This window comes from Sus scrofa, chromosome 1, assembly GCF_054392235.1.
Source record: "Sus scrofa isolate SSC_HxYL_T2T_F1_AM1 chromosome 1, Sscrofa_HxYL_maternal_Yorkshire_Landrace_v2.0, whole genome shotgun sequence".
Taxonomy (NCBI): Eukaryota; Metazoa; Chordata; class Mammalia; order Artiodactyla; family Suidae; genus Sus; species Sus scrofa.
The window spans coordinates 215,132,059-215,151,213 of NC_139383.1; the positions used below are offsets into that span (position 1 = coordinate 215,132,059).

At 37.2% G+C, this 19,155-nt stretch overlaps 1 protein-coding gene across 28 annotated transcripts in view; it reads right to left on the minus strand.

Moving 5' to 3' along the window:
* The window catches only part of ADAMTSL1 (ADAMTS like 1), a 1,005,193-nt gene that overhangs the window by 404,988 nt on the left and 581,050 nt on the right, over positions 1 to 19,155 (minus strand). For all 28 annotated transcript variants that reach the window (XR_014821152.1, XR_014821138.1, XR_014821132.1 and 25 more), the window contains one exon: positions 11,766 to 11,893. Coding sequence is in view for 3 of the 28 variants with exons in the window: in XM_021074260.2 (XP_020929919.1) it covers positions 11,766 to 11,893 (128 nt within the window). In the remaining 25 variants the exon portion in view is untranslated. The remainder of the gene's footprint in view (positions 1 to 11,765; positions 11,894 to 19,155) is intronic.

Below are 19,155 nucleotides of genomic sequence, written 5' to 3' on the forward strand. Positions count from 1 at the left end.
ATTTGCTCTAACTTTTGAATCTGAAACCCAATTAAAATCTTTTTACAATAAACTAGAGATGAAAAGTTTAAAATGAGACTAACTAGCTACCAAAGGAAAGAAACTTTGGCTCTTTTCTACAGACATGTTTATTTTCACATATTTATTCCAAGTTGTATTTGTCAGTACAATGCATTTGTTCCCTCTGAAAGAGGGCAAGGGCTGGGGGCCAGGGGGATTGCTGCCTTTGGCTTGAGATCCACTAGCAGGAAGGACATGCACTTTATAATACATACACACATGCCATAAGGTTTGCAAATGATCTTACATTTGTTCAGTAGCCAAAAAGAGGCGAAGAATGAGAATGAAAACAAATGTGTTTTAGCAACATCAAGTCCAACTTTTCCATCTTCCTCATGAGGAAAATGTATATTATGAAACTCTAGGACTCTCACAACCTCACCCCATACAACCCTGGAGCTGGAAATTTATGACTTATTTTGGCCGGAGACAAAAGTTCTTCATTCTGCCCATATCACCCAGATGTCCGTCGTGAAATGAGGGCCTGGAGAATCACAACATTTTTATTTGAAACTATTCATATGCAGGGAAGCTTTCACTCCTCTTCCTATCTAGTAGCACAATGGCCATGCCCTGGAATTGAAGGGCACCTTACACATTCTTTCAATATAGACATTTACTGAACAGCTATTCTGTTCTAGGCACTGCCCACTTGACATCAGAAATGAGCAAACTAAATCCCCAAAAAACTGAGGACTCCATGCAAGGTCATACAAGTAGGAAAGAATAGGGTCAAGATTCAAAATTAGTAGTTTGATAAAAATGAAATGTAAAATCCCCCAAAAAGGATAGTTTCTCCCAGAGGCAATGGGTCACACTGTCTTTTATTAACCAGGTTCCCAAACAGGTGACTGTCTTCCACTGGGAAAGGATCTCTCTCTTGACCAGAGAGTCCTACCCCTAAGCCAGGGGTAAGGTTGGCCCTGAAGCTCATTGGAGTTGGCATATGTAGTTACGGGCTTCACTTTCTGATCACATATAAGTATGATGTTACGGAGAGTTCTATTCTTTATTTTTTGCCTCTAGGTAAAACATCCATTCCCTGAAGTAGGTAGTTCTGGTATCCCTCTTTTTTTGCTCTTAATATCTGACATCCCTTTGACTTCAATTTTTCTCTCTCTCTTTTTCTCTCTCTCACTCTCTCAAACACACACACACATATCCTTCCCTCCATCTAACCCCCACCCTCAGTGGCTAAAACTAAGCAAAATAGTTAAATAAACTCACCTCTTCTACTATACAAACTGGGCTCAAACAGAAAAAAATAATAGAATTTAAGGAAGTCTGACTCTTTTTTGGGGGGGCCAGGGGTAATGATAGATGCTGAATAGAAGATGGAAATAAACTCTGTGGTTAAGAAATTTAATGAAATTGAGGTGAAGTAGATTTCAAAGGATTTGCATAAACCACCCCAATCTCTGGACATTAACTTAATGATTCACTAAGTTAATAACTGGAGGCTTAAAGGATCATATCTATAGGCTTAATAATGGAGTGGAAGAAAATGTCAGAAATCACTAAGTCTATTTGCCACTTTGGCCAAGGTTGATCTTGAATAGTACCAGACAATTGGATAACGGCTCATAACTACATGGTCATAGCTCACAGGAGTGCATGAGCAATCACCACTTTTTTGTTCTGACATGCTGGTGTCCACAAATTTTCCTTTAACACTGGAGATTAAGTCATTTCATAAAAAAAACTTGAATGAGGAATTGAAACATAAAGAAATCTCTTTATCAGAAAATCTTTTCTTCACTACCCCAACCTTGAAATCCCCTGAGAGCTAGAGACAAACCTCATCATTCTACTCTCATGCCCTCCAATAGGGTAGCAGTTTTAATGCTGGATACACATTAAAGTCATTTGGAGAGCTTTCACAAAATTATTGATGGCAGGGTTCCAACCCCAGAGATTCTAATTTAAGTGGCCTTCAGTTATTTGTATTTTTTTTATAAAGCTTTCCAGGTGACTCTCAAATACAGCTGGGGTTAAGAACCACTGCTGCAGATGTATTACCTATTTATAGAATGAGGCAGGCAGTAGGGGGGAGATGTCTCAGTTCTTAAAATATCTTGCAACTATAATCAGTAGAAATGCAGTATAATCAGCAGAAACTTAATAACATGCTAAACTCGCAAGAGCAAATTCTTGCCCCCTCAGGCTTTATATCCTTAGTTATACTTAGGAACTTGTCTAATACATAGTAGATGTTCAATAAATATTTATTAAGTAAATGACCGAAAATTGAGGAGATTTAGTCTTAAAGGTCATGTTTCTGAGAATTTACCCATTTTTCTAGGTTATCGTCTTTGTTGTCATGTAATTTTTCATAATAGTTGCAATTATCTTTTTAATTTCTTAGACATCCATTTTAATACCTCCTCTTTAATTTCTGATTTTATTTTTTAAATTAAAAAAAATTTTTTTGGCTACATGCAGGGCACTTGGAAGTTCCCAGGCCAGGGACTAAACACACGCCACAGCAGTGACCTGAGCCACAGCCAGATCCTTAATCCCTTGAGCCACCAAGGAATTCCTTGGACTTTATTTACTTGCACTTGCTCTCTTTTTTCTCCCTCAGTCTAACTAAGGGTTTGTCAATTTTGTTTATCTTTTCAAAAAACCACCCCTCAGTTTAGTTGATTTTTTTCTATTCTCTATTTGATTTATTTCTGCCCTGGTATTTATTATTTCTTCCCTTGCTAACCATAGGCTTAGTTTGTTCTCTTTTTTCTAGTTCAGACCAATAACAAAGAAAGAGATTGAAGCAGTAATCTAAAATTTCACAACAACAACAACAACAAAAGAAACCCAGGACCAGATGGCTTTCCAGGTAAAATCTACTAAATATTTAAAAAATAATTAATGCCAATCTTTCTTAAACATTTCCAAAAAACAGAAGAAGGAATAGTTCCAAACTCAAAATCTTCATCATTCTGTTCCCAAAGACAGATAAAAGCACTGCAATAAAAAAAAAAGGTGAGCCCAATATCCCTAAAAATTATGGATGCCAAAATCTTCTATAAAAGCCTAATAAATTCAATTCAAAAGCACATTAAAAGGGTTATACACCATGAAAAAGTAGGATTTATCCCTGGGATGCAAGAATGATTCCAAATCACAAATCAGTCAAAATGAAAAACTACATGAACAGAATAAAAGATAAAAGCTATATGATCATCTCAACAGATGAAAAAAAAGCAGTTGACAAAATTCAACATCCATTTAAGATAGAAAAGCTCTCAACAAAACAGGTATAGGAGGAACTTAATTCAATACAACAAAAGCCATCTATTAAAAGCCCACATTTGACATCATAACAGGAAAAAGCTGGAGGCTTTTTCTTTAAGATGCAATACAAAGAAGGATGCCCACTCATACTATTTCTGTTCAACATAATACCAGAAGTCCTAGCCAGAACAATTAGTCAAGAAGAAGAAGTAAGAGGCATTCAGGTTAGAAAGAAAGAAAGAAAATGATGCCCGTAGATGACATGATCATATATGTAGAAAACCGTAAACATTCAACAGTACCAACAAAATGATTCAAACTAATAAATGAATTTGGTAGAGCTACAGGACCCAAAACCAACATATAAAAATTAGTAGCATTTCTATATACTAACAACTAACTCTCTGAAAAAGAAATTAAGAAAATAATTACATTTTCATTAGCAACAAAAAGAATAAAATACTTAGGAATAAAATTAACCTATGAGGTGAAAGACATATACTGTAAATTATAAGGCATTAATAAAGGAAATTAAAGATGACATAAATAAATGAAAAGACATCCTATGCTCATGGATTGGAAAAATTAATACTGTTAAAATGTCTATATTACCCAAGATGATCTACAAATTCAACACAATCTCTACCAAAATTCTAATGGAATTCTTTAGAAGAATAGAGAAAAAAAATCCTAAAACTTATATGGAACCCCCAAAGACACCAAATAGTCAAAGCAAACCTGAACAAGGAAAACAAAGCTGAAAGCATCATGATTCCTGATTTAAAAATACATTGTAAAGTTATAGCAATCAATACAGCATGGTACTGGGATAAAAATAGACATACAGGCCAATGGAACAGCATAAAGAACCTGGAAATATACTTATGTTTCCATAGTCAACTAATCTTTGACAAGGTGTCAAGAACACAAAATGGGGAAAGGATAGATAGTCTCTTCAATAAATGGTATTAGGAAAACTGGATATTCACATGCACAAGAATAAAATTGTACCTTTATCTCATACCAAATACCAAAATTAACTCAAAATAGATGAAAAGATTTAAATATAAGACCTTAAACTGTAAAACTACTAGAAGAAAATACAGGGAAAAAGCTTCTTGACATTAGTCCTAACAACAACAATTCTTCAGTCATGACACCAAAAGCAAAGGGAACTAAAGCAAAAATAGACAAGTGTGGTTTCATCAAACTAAAAAGATTCTGTACAGCAAAGGAAACAATCGACAGAGTGAAAAGGCAGCCTACCCAGTGAAAGAAAATATTTGCAAACCATATATCTGATAGGGAGTTAATATCCAAAATATATTAAAAATTTGTATAACTTAAGGTTAAAAGAAAAACCCAAATAATACAATTAAAAATGGCTTGATGACCTGAATAACATTTCTCAAAGTAGACATACAGATGGTCAAAAGATACAAAAAGGTGCAACAGAAGAAAGGGTGGGGGGAAAACTGTAATTGTAATGTATACATGTAAGGATAACCTGACCCCCTTGCTGTACAGTGGGAAAATTAAAAAAAAAAAAAAAAGATACAAAAAAAGTGTTCACCATCACTAAGCATCAGGGAAATGTGAATCAAAACCACAATGAGATATCACCTCACATCTCTTAGAATTGTTGTTATCCAGAAGATAAATGGAAGAGGATTTAGAGAAAAGGAAGTTTTATGTACTATTGGAATTTAAGTTGGAAAAGCATTGTGAAAAACTGTTTGGGGATTCCTCAAAAAATTAAAAGTAACAACTATATGACCCAGCAATCTCACTACTGGATATATAGCCAAAGGAAATGAAATCTGGATCCTGAATGGAAGCATGCACCCATGTTCACTATAGAATAACACATAATACTAAAGATATGAAAACAACCTAAAGGTCCCTTGAAGAATGAGTGGGGAAAAAGTAGTAGGCATACACACCCACCCACCCACACACACACACACACACACACACACACACACAAAATGGATTTTTATTTAGTCTTAACAAGTATGGAAATCCTGCCATTTGTGACAACATGGATGACCCTAAAGAACATCATGCTGAGTGAAATAAGACAAACACAGAAAGACAAATATGATATTGCTCATATGTGGAATCTAAATGGTAAAACTCATAGAAGCAGAGAGTAAAAGAGTGATTCCCAGGTGCAGAGGAGTAGGGGAAATGAGGGGATGCTGATCAAAGGGAACAAAGTTTCAAGTCTGCAAGATGAACCAGATCTAAAGCATGAGATCTTGGTGATGACAGTTAACAATAGTAGAGTGTATACTTGAAATTTGCTAAGAACATGGACCTTAGATTAAATGTCAACACACACACACACTTATGCAGAAGTGACGGATATGTTATTTAGCTTGATTGTGGTGATTTTTTCACACTGTATATCTTTACCACAACATCAAGTTTTACTCCTTAAATATATATTATTTTAAATGTTGAAGACATTTCAATAAAGTAGGTTTTGTTTTTGTTTTTTTGTTTTGTTTTGTTTGTTTTTAAAGAAAATTGAAGGGAAATTAAAAGATCAGGAGTTCCCATTGTGGCATAGTGGAAATGAATCCGACTAGGAACCATGGAGTTGTGGGTTCGATCCCTGGCCTTGCTCAGTGGGTTAAGGATCTGGCATTGCTGGGAGCTGTGGTGTAGGTCACAGATGTGGCTTGGATCCTGTGGTGCTGTGGGTGTGGCATAGGTCGGCAGCTGTAGCTCCGATTAGACCCCTAGCCTGGGAACCTCCATATTCCATGGGTGTGGCCCTATAAAGCAAAACAAAACAAAAAGATAAGAAAAGCTATTGAACTAACCAAATAAGGAATTTTGTTTTTTAAAAAAAGACAGCCAAGAGTTGCAGATTTCCAATATGGGTAGTAAAGGCTATGGACACTAAACACATTTCCAACCATCTTTTATTCTAACAAGCAGGTTTATGGGAATATTCGAACTAAGGCATCTCTTCCATAAATTGGTTCCAAACATTCGGCCGTTGGCCTTAGTAGAGTCTGCTTCTGAAAAAAGATCACATTTTGGAATAAAACATCTCTCTAAGATTATATGACCTGGAATATCAGAAGTCCTGGTAATACATTTAGACCAGGTTTTGACTCAAAAAGTAAAAGGAAGGCAACTGCGAACTCTTAAACATATACCCCAAAATGTGAAATCTCCCCTAACACGATGAAAAGATCACCTCACATAAAATGACATGATTAGTTGGGACTTACTCTGAACTTGTATATCTTTCTGTTAAACAAACCTCAAACATTTCCAAGGAAAACAAGGCTAATAACACACAACATTAGATGAAGAATAACAGATAAATCTTGCTTTGGGGCTCACTTGGGCTGAATGTTCTAAAACCTCTTAAAATCAGTCTTGTGAACCTTAATTGAATGTTATGACAAAGATGAGGTGACTGTAAAAGAAAAAATATTTGTTTAACACTAAAAATGTTTTCTTGGTATTTATTATCTTACATCAAATCTTAACATTAATTTTTTTATTTTGGTATTTATTATTATACAGTATAGAAATTACTTGCTAACTAAAGCTTATATTCATGTGCGTTTCAATATTTTTATGGGAGAAAAATTGGGTTTGCAATTGAAAAAATCAGAGGAGTTAGCTTACTTTCCCTTAGCACAATTACTATGAATGACAAGTTTGAATGATCTTCCCCATTCCTGTGAGATAAAAATCCTTGGGGCTATTTATTTTAATTTTTCTGTGTTGATATTGACAACATTCTGGCAGCCACTTCTCTCTGGAGTAATACCATAATATTATTTTTTTCAGGCACCTCTGCAGTATGATGACTTTATCTCTTATTCATCTAATAATTTTGTTCAACTAAAAAAAATTTTACTCAAGAATTCAAAATTTATTAACTTTTTAAAAAAAAGTTCCATCCCTATAGGTAAACCTTTTTTTGTTATTTGTATGTGTATGAAATTGACAAGTTTTTCACTTAATTGGATGAGATTTAACAAAATATTCATATTCTTAATATATTAAATAACATATAGTATTAATATGTTAATCCATAGTACTAACTAGTTGGGAGATTAATGTGGTATTTCACAAACTGAAAAAGGTCCTAAAAAACTTCTGAATTTTTTTCAGTCAAGGTTGACACTACACTTAAGAGTATCAGCTGACTCTTGCCATCTGAAATTAGCTGTAGTTTACACCTCTGACCTTGATCTTGGCACAGACCTAATACAGTGGTACATATGATGTTACACACACGATTCCTAACGGGCTTATACATCTGGAACTCCTTTGGAGCAGAGCTAATGACCAGGCTGAAGACAAAACTAGAGCTCTGAGAGAGAGACTTTTCATAGCAAAAATTTTAAAATGTGCTTAAATAATTTAGATTAAAGAAGAAACAATTCCCAAAAACACATAATAACTGGTCAACCAGACAAATGCATTTGCTAAAAATATGATTTCAGAGTATTTAGTGGGAGAGGTGAAGAATTAAGGAGAGAAGAGGCGACTTCTCAAGATCGTTGGTATATTGTTTAATTCACTTGCAATGAAATAAAAGACCATCATAAGCACAAGTAGGTAGAACCCGTTTTCTAATTTAAAAAAATAAAGAAAAGCAGACATCAGGTACCTCTTGGCTATACCAGACCAGCAACATTGCATTATGATGCCAGACAAACAACAATTGCATTATTAGAGTTACTCTATGAAGCCTAGTGGACTGTATAGAAAGTAGCAAAATTTGTAGAAAAAAGTTTATACAGTGTCTCCCTTTATTGCTCAAACCAAAGTTGCAGGGAAAGGCAATGATCAACACTCCAATATTAGAAATTGGGAAAAATCAAGCACTGCTTAGTTTCTGTGAGCCTAGAAAAAAAGTCAAGGGAGAAGCCAAGGTAAGGATCCTACTCGATATCTCCCTGGGTCAGGGCTGGTTCACCAGTATCAGGCACCGGCAATTGAGAATGAAGTATTTGATATTTGATGCTTGTCTATGTTTTCACACAGCTTTGCCTCCACTGATTTTTTTCCTGCAATTTAAAATATATACACTAGTATGTATAAAATAGATAACCTAAAAGGACCTACTGTGTAACACTGGGAACTATACTCAATATCTTGTAAAAACTTTTAACGGAAGAAAATTTAAAAAAAAAAGAATAGTATGTAAAATAACTTAATCACTTTACTGTATACCTGAAACTAACACAACATTGTGAATCAACTCTATTTCAATAAAAAGCATAAAACAAAAACAAAAGCAAAACCCCCAAAAGATCACTCAGAAGATTTTCTCTACTCAGAGGGCTAACCAAGCCTCCTCCAAGCTCCAGAGGAGGGAACATACTTAACCCCACAAGTTGAACCATTGTCATCTAGTCCATCTGACTATTTGAGCTTCCTTTACAGTTCTCATTTATTGGCAACAGAATAATCACTATCTGATAGTCTTAAAATTATCAGACCTAAACATGACCAACCAGATCATACCACCAGGGCTGGAAAAGTGGTCTGGCAGGTTAACTCAGCAAGTGGAAGCAAGTTATTTGGGCTGAATTGGAATGCTGACCATTATACTACAGTGCACGTCCTAAGTACCTGCTGGGCTTCTAAGGACATACACATTTATAACCTCATCTTTCCCAAGAGCTAGAAGGTAAATGAAATGAATTTGGATGCCCAAATCTTGAGTGGAGAGATGAAATAAAACCCATTAAATTCATTAACCATTAAAAAAAAAAAAAAGGAATTGCCACAGAAAACCATTCATGGTAGATTGCAAAAATGGCCCTAGTTCTTTACCAGCTCTATGTCTACTGTCTGTGTAACAGTTTTGCTCTCCCATATTGCCTTTGAATTTGGCCAGCTAACTTACTTTGGCCACTTTACATACTTTTAAAAAATTACATCAGGACAATTTATCCGTTCCCAACATTATATTTTGACACCATTCTTCAACAGGGCTTCTGTTGTGACGTGGCTTTATGCTGAGCTGTACTGATTCTGTTTCTCTTGAGAAAAACAGCAGATAGGTTGATTCAGGTGTACAGTCCATTCTTTTAATATTTCCTTATGTCCTTACCAGATTTAGAAATGCCATCTGATTGAAGACTTTTTTCCTTCTTCTTCAAATCCCTGAATAATAGCTGGTCTGCTTTTCTCCCCCATTTTTTTAAACTTTCTATCCACTTCAGTATGAGTTTCCTGAATGTATTTTTTCATTATTCAAAAGTCAAATAGGGATGGACCTATATATGTTCATAATTTTAGAATTTACATTATACTTTTTCTATTCACTATAAGTAAATGACTAGTGAAATCTTCCATAGTATCTTAATAAAATCCTAAAAACTAGACTTTTAATTTCCTAGATGACAAAAATAGCATATGTGATGATTTGTCAAATGATAGACTTTTACTTGTGATTTTAATTCATCCCAGTACAAGATTCTCATAATGTAATATTCACATCCCTGAGCCAATATGAAAGTTCCCATATATTTCTTACCAGTTTTATGAGACACATGTTTTGGCCCATCCCTACAGAATATTCAGGCATGCTAACTTGGGCCAGCTACATAATAGGAGCATTCCACACTTATACCTTTTGGCTTTATTAAATGTTTATTATCAGTTATGCCTTATAGTGTATCACTATGCAACATCATAAGGTACAGATTGAGGAAGTTTTGATATTCAAGATTAAGAGAACATGTGAAGCATAGGGATGAAAGATCTGTTCTTTCTTATCAGCTTATGGATCTGATTTGATATGAAGCTGGCCTCCAAAGGAGACTGTAGTGGATGCAACTCAGTAGTGGATACAACCAAAACATTCATCTTCAGTGTAGACCTGAACACCAGAATGGCTAAATACCAGAACTGGTCTGATATCATTCAAGATACACCCTTTGGCCAAGTTTCACAGGGTATGTCACTTCCATTGGATCTGGTCTGGAACCAAAATGGTCTCTAGTTACTAAGTGATTCAATGAAGACCGACCTATAGAGCTCTTAGCTCTCTCAGACCCTGTGCAAACCTGGAGGATACAGACAAAAGTAACACTTGGACCCTGATTTCAAAAAATTCTCACTGTTATTAAAACAAGTTGACATTTTCTTTTTTTTAATATAATGATTTTTATTTTTTTCCATTATAGCTGGTTTATAGAGTTCTATCAATTTTCTACTGTACAGCATGGTGACCCAGTTACACATACATGTATACATTCTTTTTTCTCACATTATCATGTTCCATCATAAGTGACCATAGTTCCCAGTCTTTTTCTTTTCTTTTCTTTTCTTTTTTAGGGCTGCACCTGAGGCATATTTGACCCCCAGGCGAGGGGTTGAATCTGAGGTATAGCTACCGGCCTACGCTACAGCCACAGTAATGTGGGATCAGAGCTGCATCTGCGAACTACACCACAGCTCATAGCAATGCTGATTCATTAACCCGCTCATGGATACTAGTCAGGTTTGTAACCTGCTGAGCCACAACAGGAATTCCCAAGTTGACATTTTCTTTAAACCACATGTCACCACTTTCTGCTGTTTGTGAAAAATCTGGAAGAATCAGTAGATGTATAATTTTTCCTTCTTCTGTTTCATATTTTATAATAATATTTTTATATAATATTTTATAATGTATAGTATTTTGATCAAGCCTCTTCCTTGCCACATATAATACTTTTCACAGTCAAATAAAATCTTTCATTAAAAATATTACCATAGTACTTTGTATTTTATAGTTTGGAGAAAAATCTAGTCATAGACCACACAGCTCAAGAAGCAGTTTTGAAATTATTATTCTAGGTAAAGACTTTCCACTCTAACACCTCAAAACTTTTCCTTTCAGCTTAGGAACTGTTAGCCACTTACTTCCCCCTTCATCATCACCTGTACCATTCATGTCTCCATTTACACTGCAGTTTCTCTTCTTTCAAATCTCCTTATATTCAAAACGCATTGTTCAGGAAACTGAATGATCTTGGGAACTTCTGGCCATGCCAGCAGTTAAAAAAGCTAAACCAATACACCATTCATTTGCAAATTACTTGGTAAGAATGGAACCCAAAGTAAACTTAATATGCTGTTAACATTAATATTTTTGCTATTGGTATCATTATTACTTGTTAAGATGGTGCCAAAAGTATATTACAGAGCTATAGATACTAGATCCATTTCTAATAAAAATTCTCCTTGCAGTACTAACATGAAAACAGATAAGAAAATTTGCTTGGTGAATGAGATAAATTCTATATTGCTTATCATGCAAGATTGTATAAACACCTGGCTGGAGATAGTCATATTTAATTCTTTGGGCCTTCCTTTCATTCCTTCATCTGGATTTGTGTGCCACAAAAACTTCTGCATTACCCTCAAAGTATGCTTCCAAGCTGCTCCCTCCCAGGTCTTGCAAAAGCCCCACCTGCTGTGGGTTCAGGACTTACTTGCTGCTGAGGCAGCGTCTCAGTGAGTAGGAGGCCCCTCCACCACAGGTGCGTGAGCACTCGCTCCACGGACCCCAGGCGTCCCACAGGCCATCCCGGTCCTCTTCAGAGCGTGCTGTCCTGGAGCTCTGTGAGGAACAAGAGAATGGTCAGTACGAGTCCTCAATGAACCAGGAAATGTGTGTCCTAAAATGTGGTGGTTTGTGTGTCTATATATGCTGTCCTTGCTGAGGATGAAAATGGGCTTAGAGAGATTCTTTCCAATTTAATAGTGTGCATATGTTTGGGGAAGAAGACATATGAGGTTAAGGACCCTGGGCCATGACTGTAAAGGGCAAGGGATTGCACTAATGGGAACAAATAGAGAAAGGTTGCCACAAATCAGAATCTGGGTTAGAGGAAGATAAGTTGCACTGAAGTGACAATTTTGCCTGGGGTTCACGCGTCTACTCTTTGTTGCTTAGTGAAGAGAGAAGCCAAGTTCAGAGATGTTTCTGCTCTGAGAAACTTGATTTGTGCATACCAGCACTGCTTTCCAAACTTTAACGTTCTATACAATTGACTTTTTTTTTTTATGAAGCAGCATTATGTCCAGTTTTCAGATGTGTTAATTAGAATAACTGCATGAAGTAAATTTAGTAAGGCACCTCCTTTGAGCTGGCATTTCAGAGATCCAGTGAACACTGAGAGGAGAAAGGCTTGAGCCTCAGTTCTATAATCCTATGAAAATTGAATACCTCCCTTGAGATATTCAATTTAGAAAAGCCTGGCTATTTCTAGATCTTTGGTGCCACATCATGACCTTTGTGTGTAGCACTACAGTGGACCAGTTAATACTTGGGAAGTCAGGGGTGTCAACCCTGCACCAAAGTGAAAATCTGGTATAATTTATGGCTGGCCTTTCTATACATAGTTCCTCCATATCCACAGATCATATAGTATCATTGTATTTACTATTGAAAAAAACCGATATAAGTGGACTTGTGCAGTTCAAACATGTGTTGTTTAAGTGTCAGCTGTACCTTCTTGTTGGAAAACTCAGTCGACTGCCCAATTCCATCCATCCTTGCTCCTGGTCAGTTAAGTGGCTCTAAACCTCAGGCCACTCCAATTGCATGGAATATAGATAGTAGTAAACATCATTATATACCTCCTAGGACTATTAAAAGAAGAGTTTCTCCAAAGCCCTCAAACCCAGAATGGTGTCATATTTTCTCCATTACTGGCTTATCTAAATGTGGTTCTCAACTAATAGTTTTGTGGTTAATTTCAGAGGCAACTGCAGCAACCAAGTCTCAGGTGAACAGCCTTGAGCCTGACAGTTACAAGTAGTAACACACTTAGAGTAATCACATGAAGCAACAATTTCTCTGCACCTCACTGCCCAATGGACACTTAGAATGACCTCCTGTGTGCCTCTTTATCTAGAAACTTCTTCCACTGGAATCTGAACAGGTTATCAAGGATTTAAGGTATTGTGGGATGAAGCACAAATTAGCTATAAAAAGACTCTAGAGTTAACATTTGCTCAAAGACACATACACATATACAGTCTACTTGGAAAATACTTTTTCCAAATGTTGGAATGAGGGGTTAAACTATTAAAGAAGAAAATGAAAATGAAAGTAGGTGCTGAGGAAATGGATGATAGGTTTTTGTAAAACTGCAGTCATAGAAGAGATGAAGTTATATTATAAGTAAAGTGTTTTTCAGACATCAACAGCTCCTGAAAAAGTAGTAAATGGGTTATGGGACCAGTGGAAGAAGGGTTCTTACTACTTCAAGATCAGCGAGGAGTCACCTGAGTCTCTGGTTTTCCTCTTCTCCCAGACAGACACCATTTAGCTTAAGCCATCTGGAGCTGTGTATGTGACTGTATGAAATAGATGTCACACACCTTGACATTCAAAAGGGGGGCTGCTCCTCTAGTGATGAGAGAACCATTTTTCCTGTGGTGCGCCCACATGAAGTGGAGAAATCTACACCCAGAAACATCCTGTCCACATACCAAGCTTTGGAAATGAAGTTGCAGATTGCATTTTTAGCTCCCCTACCTCAGGTCCTATAAATCTTATCTAATTCTTGGCTTCTTTAAGGACTCAGAATACAGGTTGCCGCTACCAACTCTACGTGGTAGGGGCTGTGAAGCTCTGCTCTTGAGCACTTGCAGATGCTAAACAGTAACTGGGCTCTTGTAAAAGTCCATTAGCTTTTTGATGTCCTTTCTTAAAGAGCTGGGTGTGTGGATACTGAGGCTCACGCCTTCCCATATATTTGCTGCTGGCTTTGCTGAGGAAATTTGGATCATCTGGTTCTTATCACAGCTGCACTGCTGGGGGATATGATGAACTGCCAGTGACACAGTGCACAGTCTTTCGGAGGCCACTGCATGAAGCCTGTCCCTTGCTACTGAGGAGAAAAGTCAATTCTGTAACAGGGTGCAAAAGCTATCCAAGCCACAGCAGAACTTTGGGGTACCTGTCCTCCTTTTCCTTTTACTGTGCCCATGCACACACATACCCCTTTCACAGGCCTTTAAGGCACCTAACTGGGCCTAAACTTGGGGGAGAAAGGGAAAATGCTGGGATTCATCAAGTCCAAATGTGCCAGGCTGTATGCTAGAATTTATACACATTATCATATTTAATCCGTAGCATGAGCCATGTCCATTGGAAATTTTTTTCCAGTTTTACAAATAAGAAAATTGAGGCTCAGAGAGGTTGAACAACTTGCATCATAGTGCCGCAGTGTGGGAGAAGGAACACAGGCTTGGAGGAGAGACAGACCTTCCTAATCATTTGCTGGTAAACTTGACTACAGACCTTTCTTGGGTCTCTTTGAGCCTAAATTTATTCACCAGGGAAATGAGGACAGTAATGCTTTTCTTCCTAGAGTGATGATGAAGATTAACCACAAAATTATGTGCAAGGTGCCTAGTGTAGTTTCTTGCATGTTAGTGTTAATTATTTCATCTCTCCACTCAAGCCACCCACCTCCACTTCTGCATGACCCCTCCCCAAAACTGTACCAAGTCACACAGCCAGTACCTGGTGGAACCAGGTTTCATACCCATAATGTGACCATTTTTAGGGCCGCCTGGTTTCAAGTTTTGAAGTTCCTTTTTATTTTATCATTATCAGTACATAATTTTTTAAATAGATTTTTTAAAGAAGAATTTCTTATAAAAAATTATTTTGTCCTCAGACTCTGTTCTCAATCTAGGGATAACAACTTGGAGATTGAATTAAGACAGCTTCATTACTTTTTAGGAAATGAAAGCCTGACTCTGCTCAATGTCAAATGCTTCAGGAAGATTTCCATTTCAGGACTAGGGTAACTTGATTTGTTTGTATTCTATCCAAGGCCAAGGCTGGATTACAGCTCATCACTCGGGAAGCGCGGAGAAACCTCTGGGCATTTTGAAAGGCTTAACCAGAACACAATTTCACAGCCAGCTGAATTCAAATCCATAATTGCTGATACGAGCAAAGCTTAGTATTCAGGAAATTTGCAACTCATCATGGAGTACTTTGCATCAGTTTATCTCAAGGAAAGGCCTAGTAAAATATTCTATCACTGTCAGTTTCTATTACTTTAAAAGCACAAACTTCTTTCTGGAAATACTTTGCTTTGTTGTAATACTGATAGAATATTAACAGAAATACTACTAGGCATTTTTTTTTAAAGAGATTTCAAACTCTAAGTTTGGATGAAAATCTCTCTAAATATATTTATGTGTGTAAATATACACATCCCTATGTATATTTATGTGTATACATACATATATGTATCTATATACACACATTCTCATCACACATATATGCTATATATCACATATACACACGATATATACACATATCACATGTATATGATACATATATACATATGTAGCACACATATATACACATGTCACACATATATGATATATATATACACAGATATGTTATATATCACATATATATGTACACACACACATATATAACATATATATCTACCAGACACACTTTCAGAAAGAAAGTCTGGAAGATTGAAAGAGATTTTCTACTAGAAAGACTCTGTCAGCCTGGTGTTCTTTTTTCCACTATAATAATTTGCTTTTGAATAACAACTGTCATGGCCAAACTCTTGAATCCTAGAGGCTGCTCAATTAGGAATAGAAGACTGAAGCTGGTAATTCCATTTCTTTCACAAAGGAAAGAGGACAATAGGAGAATTGTATGCTGTAGAAACTGCAGTAATTTTAAAAAAATCATTTATTTCCATGTTTGTGCTCAGTGTCATTACCTCCTTGGCCCTTGCACTGTGGGGATATTTTAAAGCCTTTATTCTATGTCACCTAGAGTGTGAAACTTAAGCCATTTTACCTGGAGTTCTAAAAATGAAGCGGATCTTCCTGGTTACTGCTTTTTTTTTTTTTTTTTTTTTTTTGGTTGTTGTTGTTTTTTTTCATATACTTAGAAAGAAACAGTCTCCAGTGGAAAATAATATATAGGCCAAACGCCAAGGAAAACAGGGAAGAGTTATGTCCTGGGGCATCCACACCCCTCCTGTCCCACAAACAGGCATATTTGAAACACCCCCTCAAATGAAATTCCTTCTTTGCTCTTTTTGTGAATTCCTGACTTCCTGGTGAGCCAGTTAGACTTTTCAGTTTCCCTTTCCATCTCATCTAAGTCCAGTTCTGTTTAAACGGAGGCTCCTGTCAGCCATAGATACTTTCTGCAGCACTGGCAAATTTTGCTGAAATGCATTTCCAAAACATCTGTAGAACTAAGGAAACATCAGAGGCTCTGGAAAGCACATGCTGGGGTTTGGAATCATGGAAAAAGAATTCCTGATAGAGAAAAGGCTCACTTTGTGACTCCTTGAGGACACTAGAAAGTTAATAAATTAATGACTTTACTATTAATTTAAATATGAGTTAATTTAGTATGAGTTTGCTGAACAAAAACCCCGCATTGTAATTGGTTTTTAGAGAAGTTGGAAGAAATGACTAGTTACCACCATGCCACTATCAAGCCTTTCGTTTTAGGAGAACGTTCCTAACTCTTCTTTGGTTGACCATGGTGCCCATCTGAGCTAAGAAGGACAACTGACTGAAATGGTTCTGAATGAGGCTCCAGAGGACTTGGGTTCTATTCTATAATTTAGATTCCTTTCCTCTGCTCATGAATGGGTATTTTCCTCACTGAAGTCCCACACTTTCAGAGTGTGGCATGTATATTTGGAACTGAAATCTAAAGCATTCTCTCTGACTCAATATTAAATGTTCTTTTCAACTTTTTTTTTTTGGTTTTTTGGGTCACACCTGAGGAATATGGAAGTTCCCAGGCTAGGGGTCGAATCAGAGCTACAGCTGCCAGCCTGCACCACAGCCACAGCAACACGGGATCTGAGCTGCATCTGTGACTCACACTGCAGCTCAGGGCAACGCTGGATCCTTAACACACTAAGCAGGGCCAGGGATTGAACCCACGTCCTCATGCACCACAACAGGAACTCCAAGCTGACTTTTTATTTATTTTTTTTTTATGGCCACACAGTGGCATATGAAAGTTTCCAAGTCAGGGATTGAATCTGAGCCACAGCAGCAATCTATGCTGCAGGTTGTAGCAACTGCCAGATCCTTTAACCCACTGCCCTGGGGATCAAACCTGCACCTCTGCAGTGACCTGAGCTGCTGTAGTCGAATTCTTAACCCACTGTGGCAAAGCAGGAACTCCTCTACATTTTTACTTCTACTTTTGCTCACATTAAATTCTCTTTACCCAGAAAAAGTATTAGAATGATAAGCTCTTACTCTCTCAATCTTTTTCAAAATCTGTAATTATTTGATAATACCATCAATGCATTATCAATTTGTAGGGGTTAGTACAGAATACATTAAACTGAAAGGAAGACTTTGTAGCTCTTTTGGATGATGATTTTACATAGTGACTATCTTCCCAATGAGATTGTCAACTCTCCGAGGGCAGGAACTATGCTTTCTATTTTCGAGCCACCTATAGTTAGCATTGCAATAATTCCTAGGCATGCCATTCAGAAGAAAACGTAACAGACTTGGACAAATATTTAATAGAGAGTGAAAGGCTTTAGAAGTATGATTTGTTTTAAATCCTAGGTTACTTGTTTATTTGTCATCTATTTCTTAAAAACATACATAGGATATGGGATAAGCATAGGAGTGGGGTGAGAGGGAGCAAAAGAAAGGGGGAGATAGAAGAGGGGAGAGAGGGAGAGAGAATCAGGGGAGGGGGAAAGGAGGGGAGAAGGGGAGGACATTTAGCTACTTAATATTTCCAAGTTCTGGAATTTTTTTCCTCCAGTTCAAATATGTACCGCCACCACCCCTCAGTCCACACTAGGAAGTACATTTTGTCAAAAACACTGCACCTGTATCTCAGGTGCATATTTTAAAACACAATAGCTCTCTCTGTGTCTTAAACAGAAAACATTTCCCTCTAGTTTTCACCTGTAGCTGTACCTGTAGGTAGCAGCTTGAATAACTGGAACTGTTTTGCAAGTGTTGCAATTTGGCAGTAAATCATTTTGGGGATTTATTTACGGTCCTGATGCTACTTTCCATCATCATCAATGTAAAGGAAACCAACCAAGCATTCCAGCAATCCAGAAGCATAACTGCTTACTGCAGACTCATGTCAATAATCAACAGATTCCCTTGGCCTCTATACCCTCACCCGATGCCTTGGGGCCAGGTAGCCTTGTAAACAAGGCAGAGACGGCAACCAGCAAGTTGATTTACTGCTTTGAAATGATTGTCTCCCACACATGTGCACCATTTTCAACAGCTCCTATGTGATTCTCAGAGTCTCCCGGGAACTATTAGCAGAGCTCTCTACCCACATCCCTCTATCTTTCAGCTTACACAGTGACCTGTTGCTTTCTCATGAATCCTAAATTCTAACCCTACATGCTAAGGTTTCTGTTTCTTCTCACTTCCTGAGCCCAGCCTAGTGCAACAACACTGTTTAGAGGCTTCGTAATTTAGTGGGGGAACAACACTAAACAATTTAGTCAACAAAATAGTTGACTTCTCAGAATTCTCTACATTTGACACCAAGTCTTATCACTTACACTTCTGAAATGTCTTGCTTCCATTCTCATCCTCTCCAATCCCTACTTCCATTGCCTTAATTCTGGTTTTGGCATTTCACGCCTGGGATTTTGCAATAGGCTTCCCAAATGATTTTTCAATCCCACCCACCAGCCTGTCCTACACATTGCTGCCAGTTATCTTTCTAGAATGCAGAGCTAAACTGTTCCCTCCCTAAGAGACTTGCTCTGGTTCCACTGCCTGCCTAGAGCTGGTGGCATCTAGTAATGGATTCCAGATGGGCTACAAGGACTCAGAAACTCTGTACAACACTTT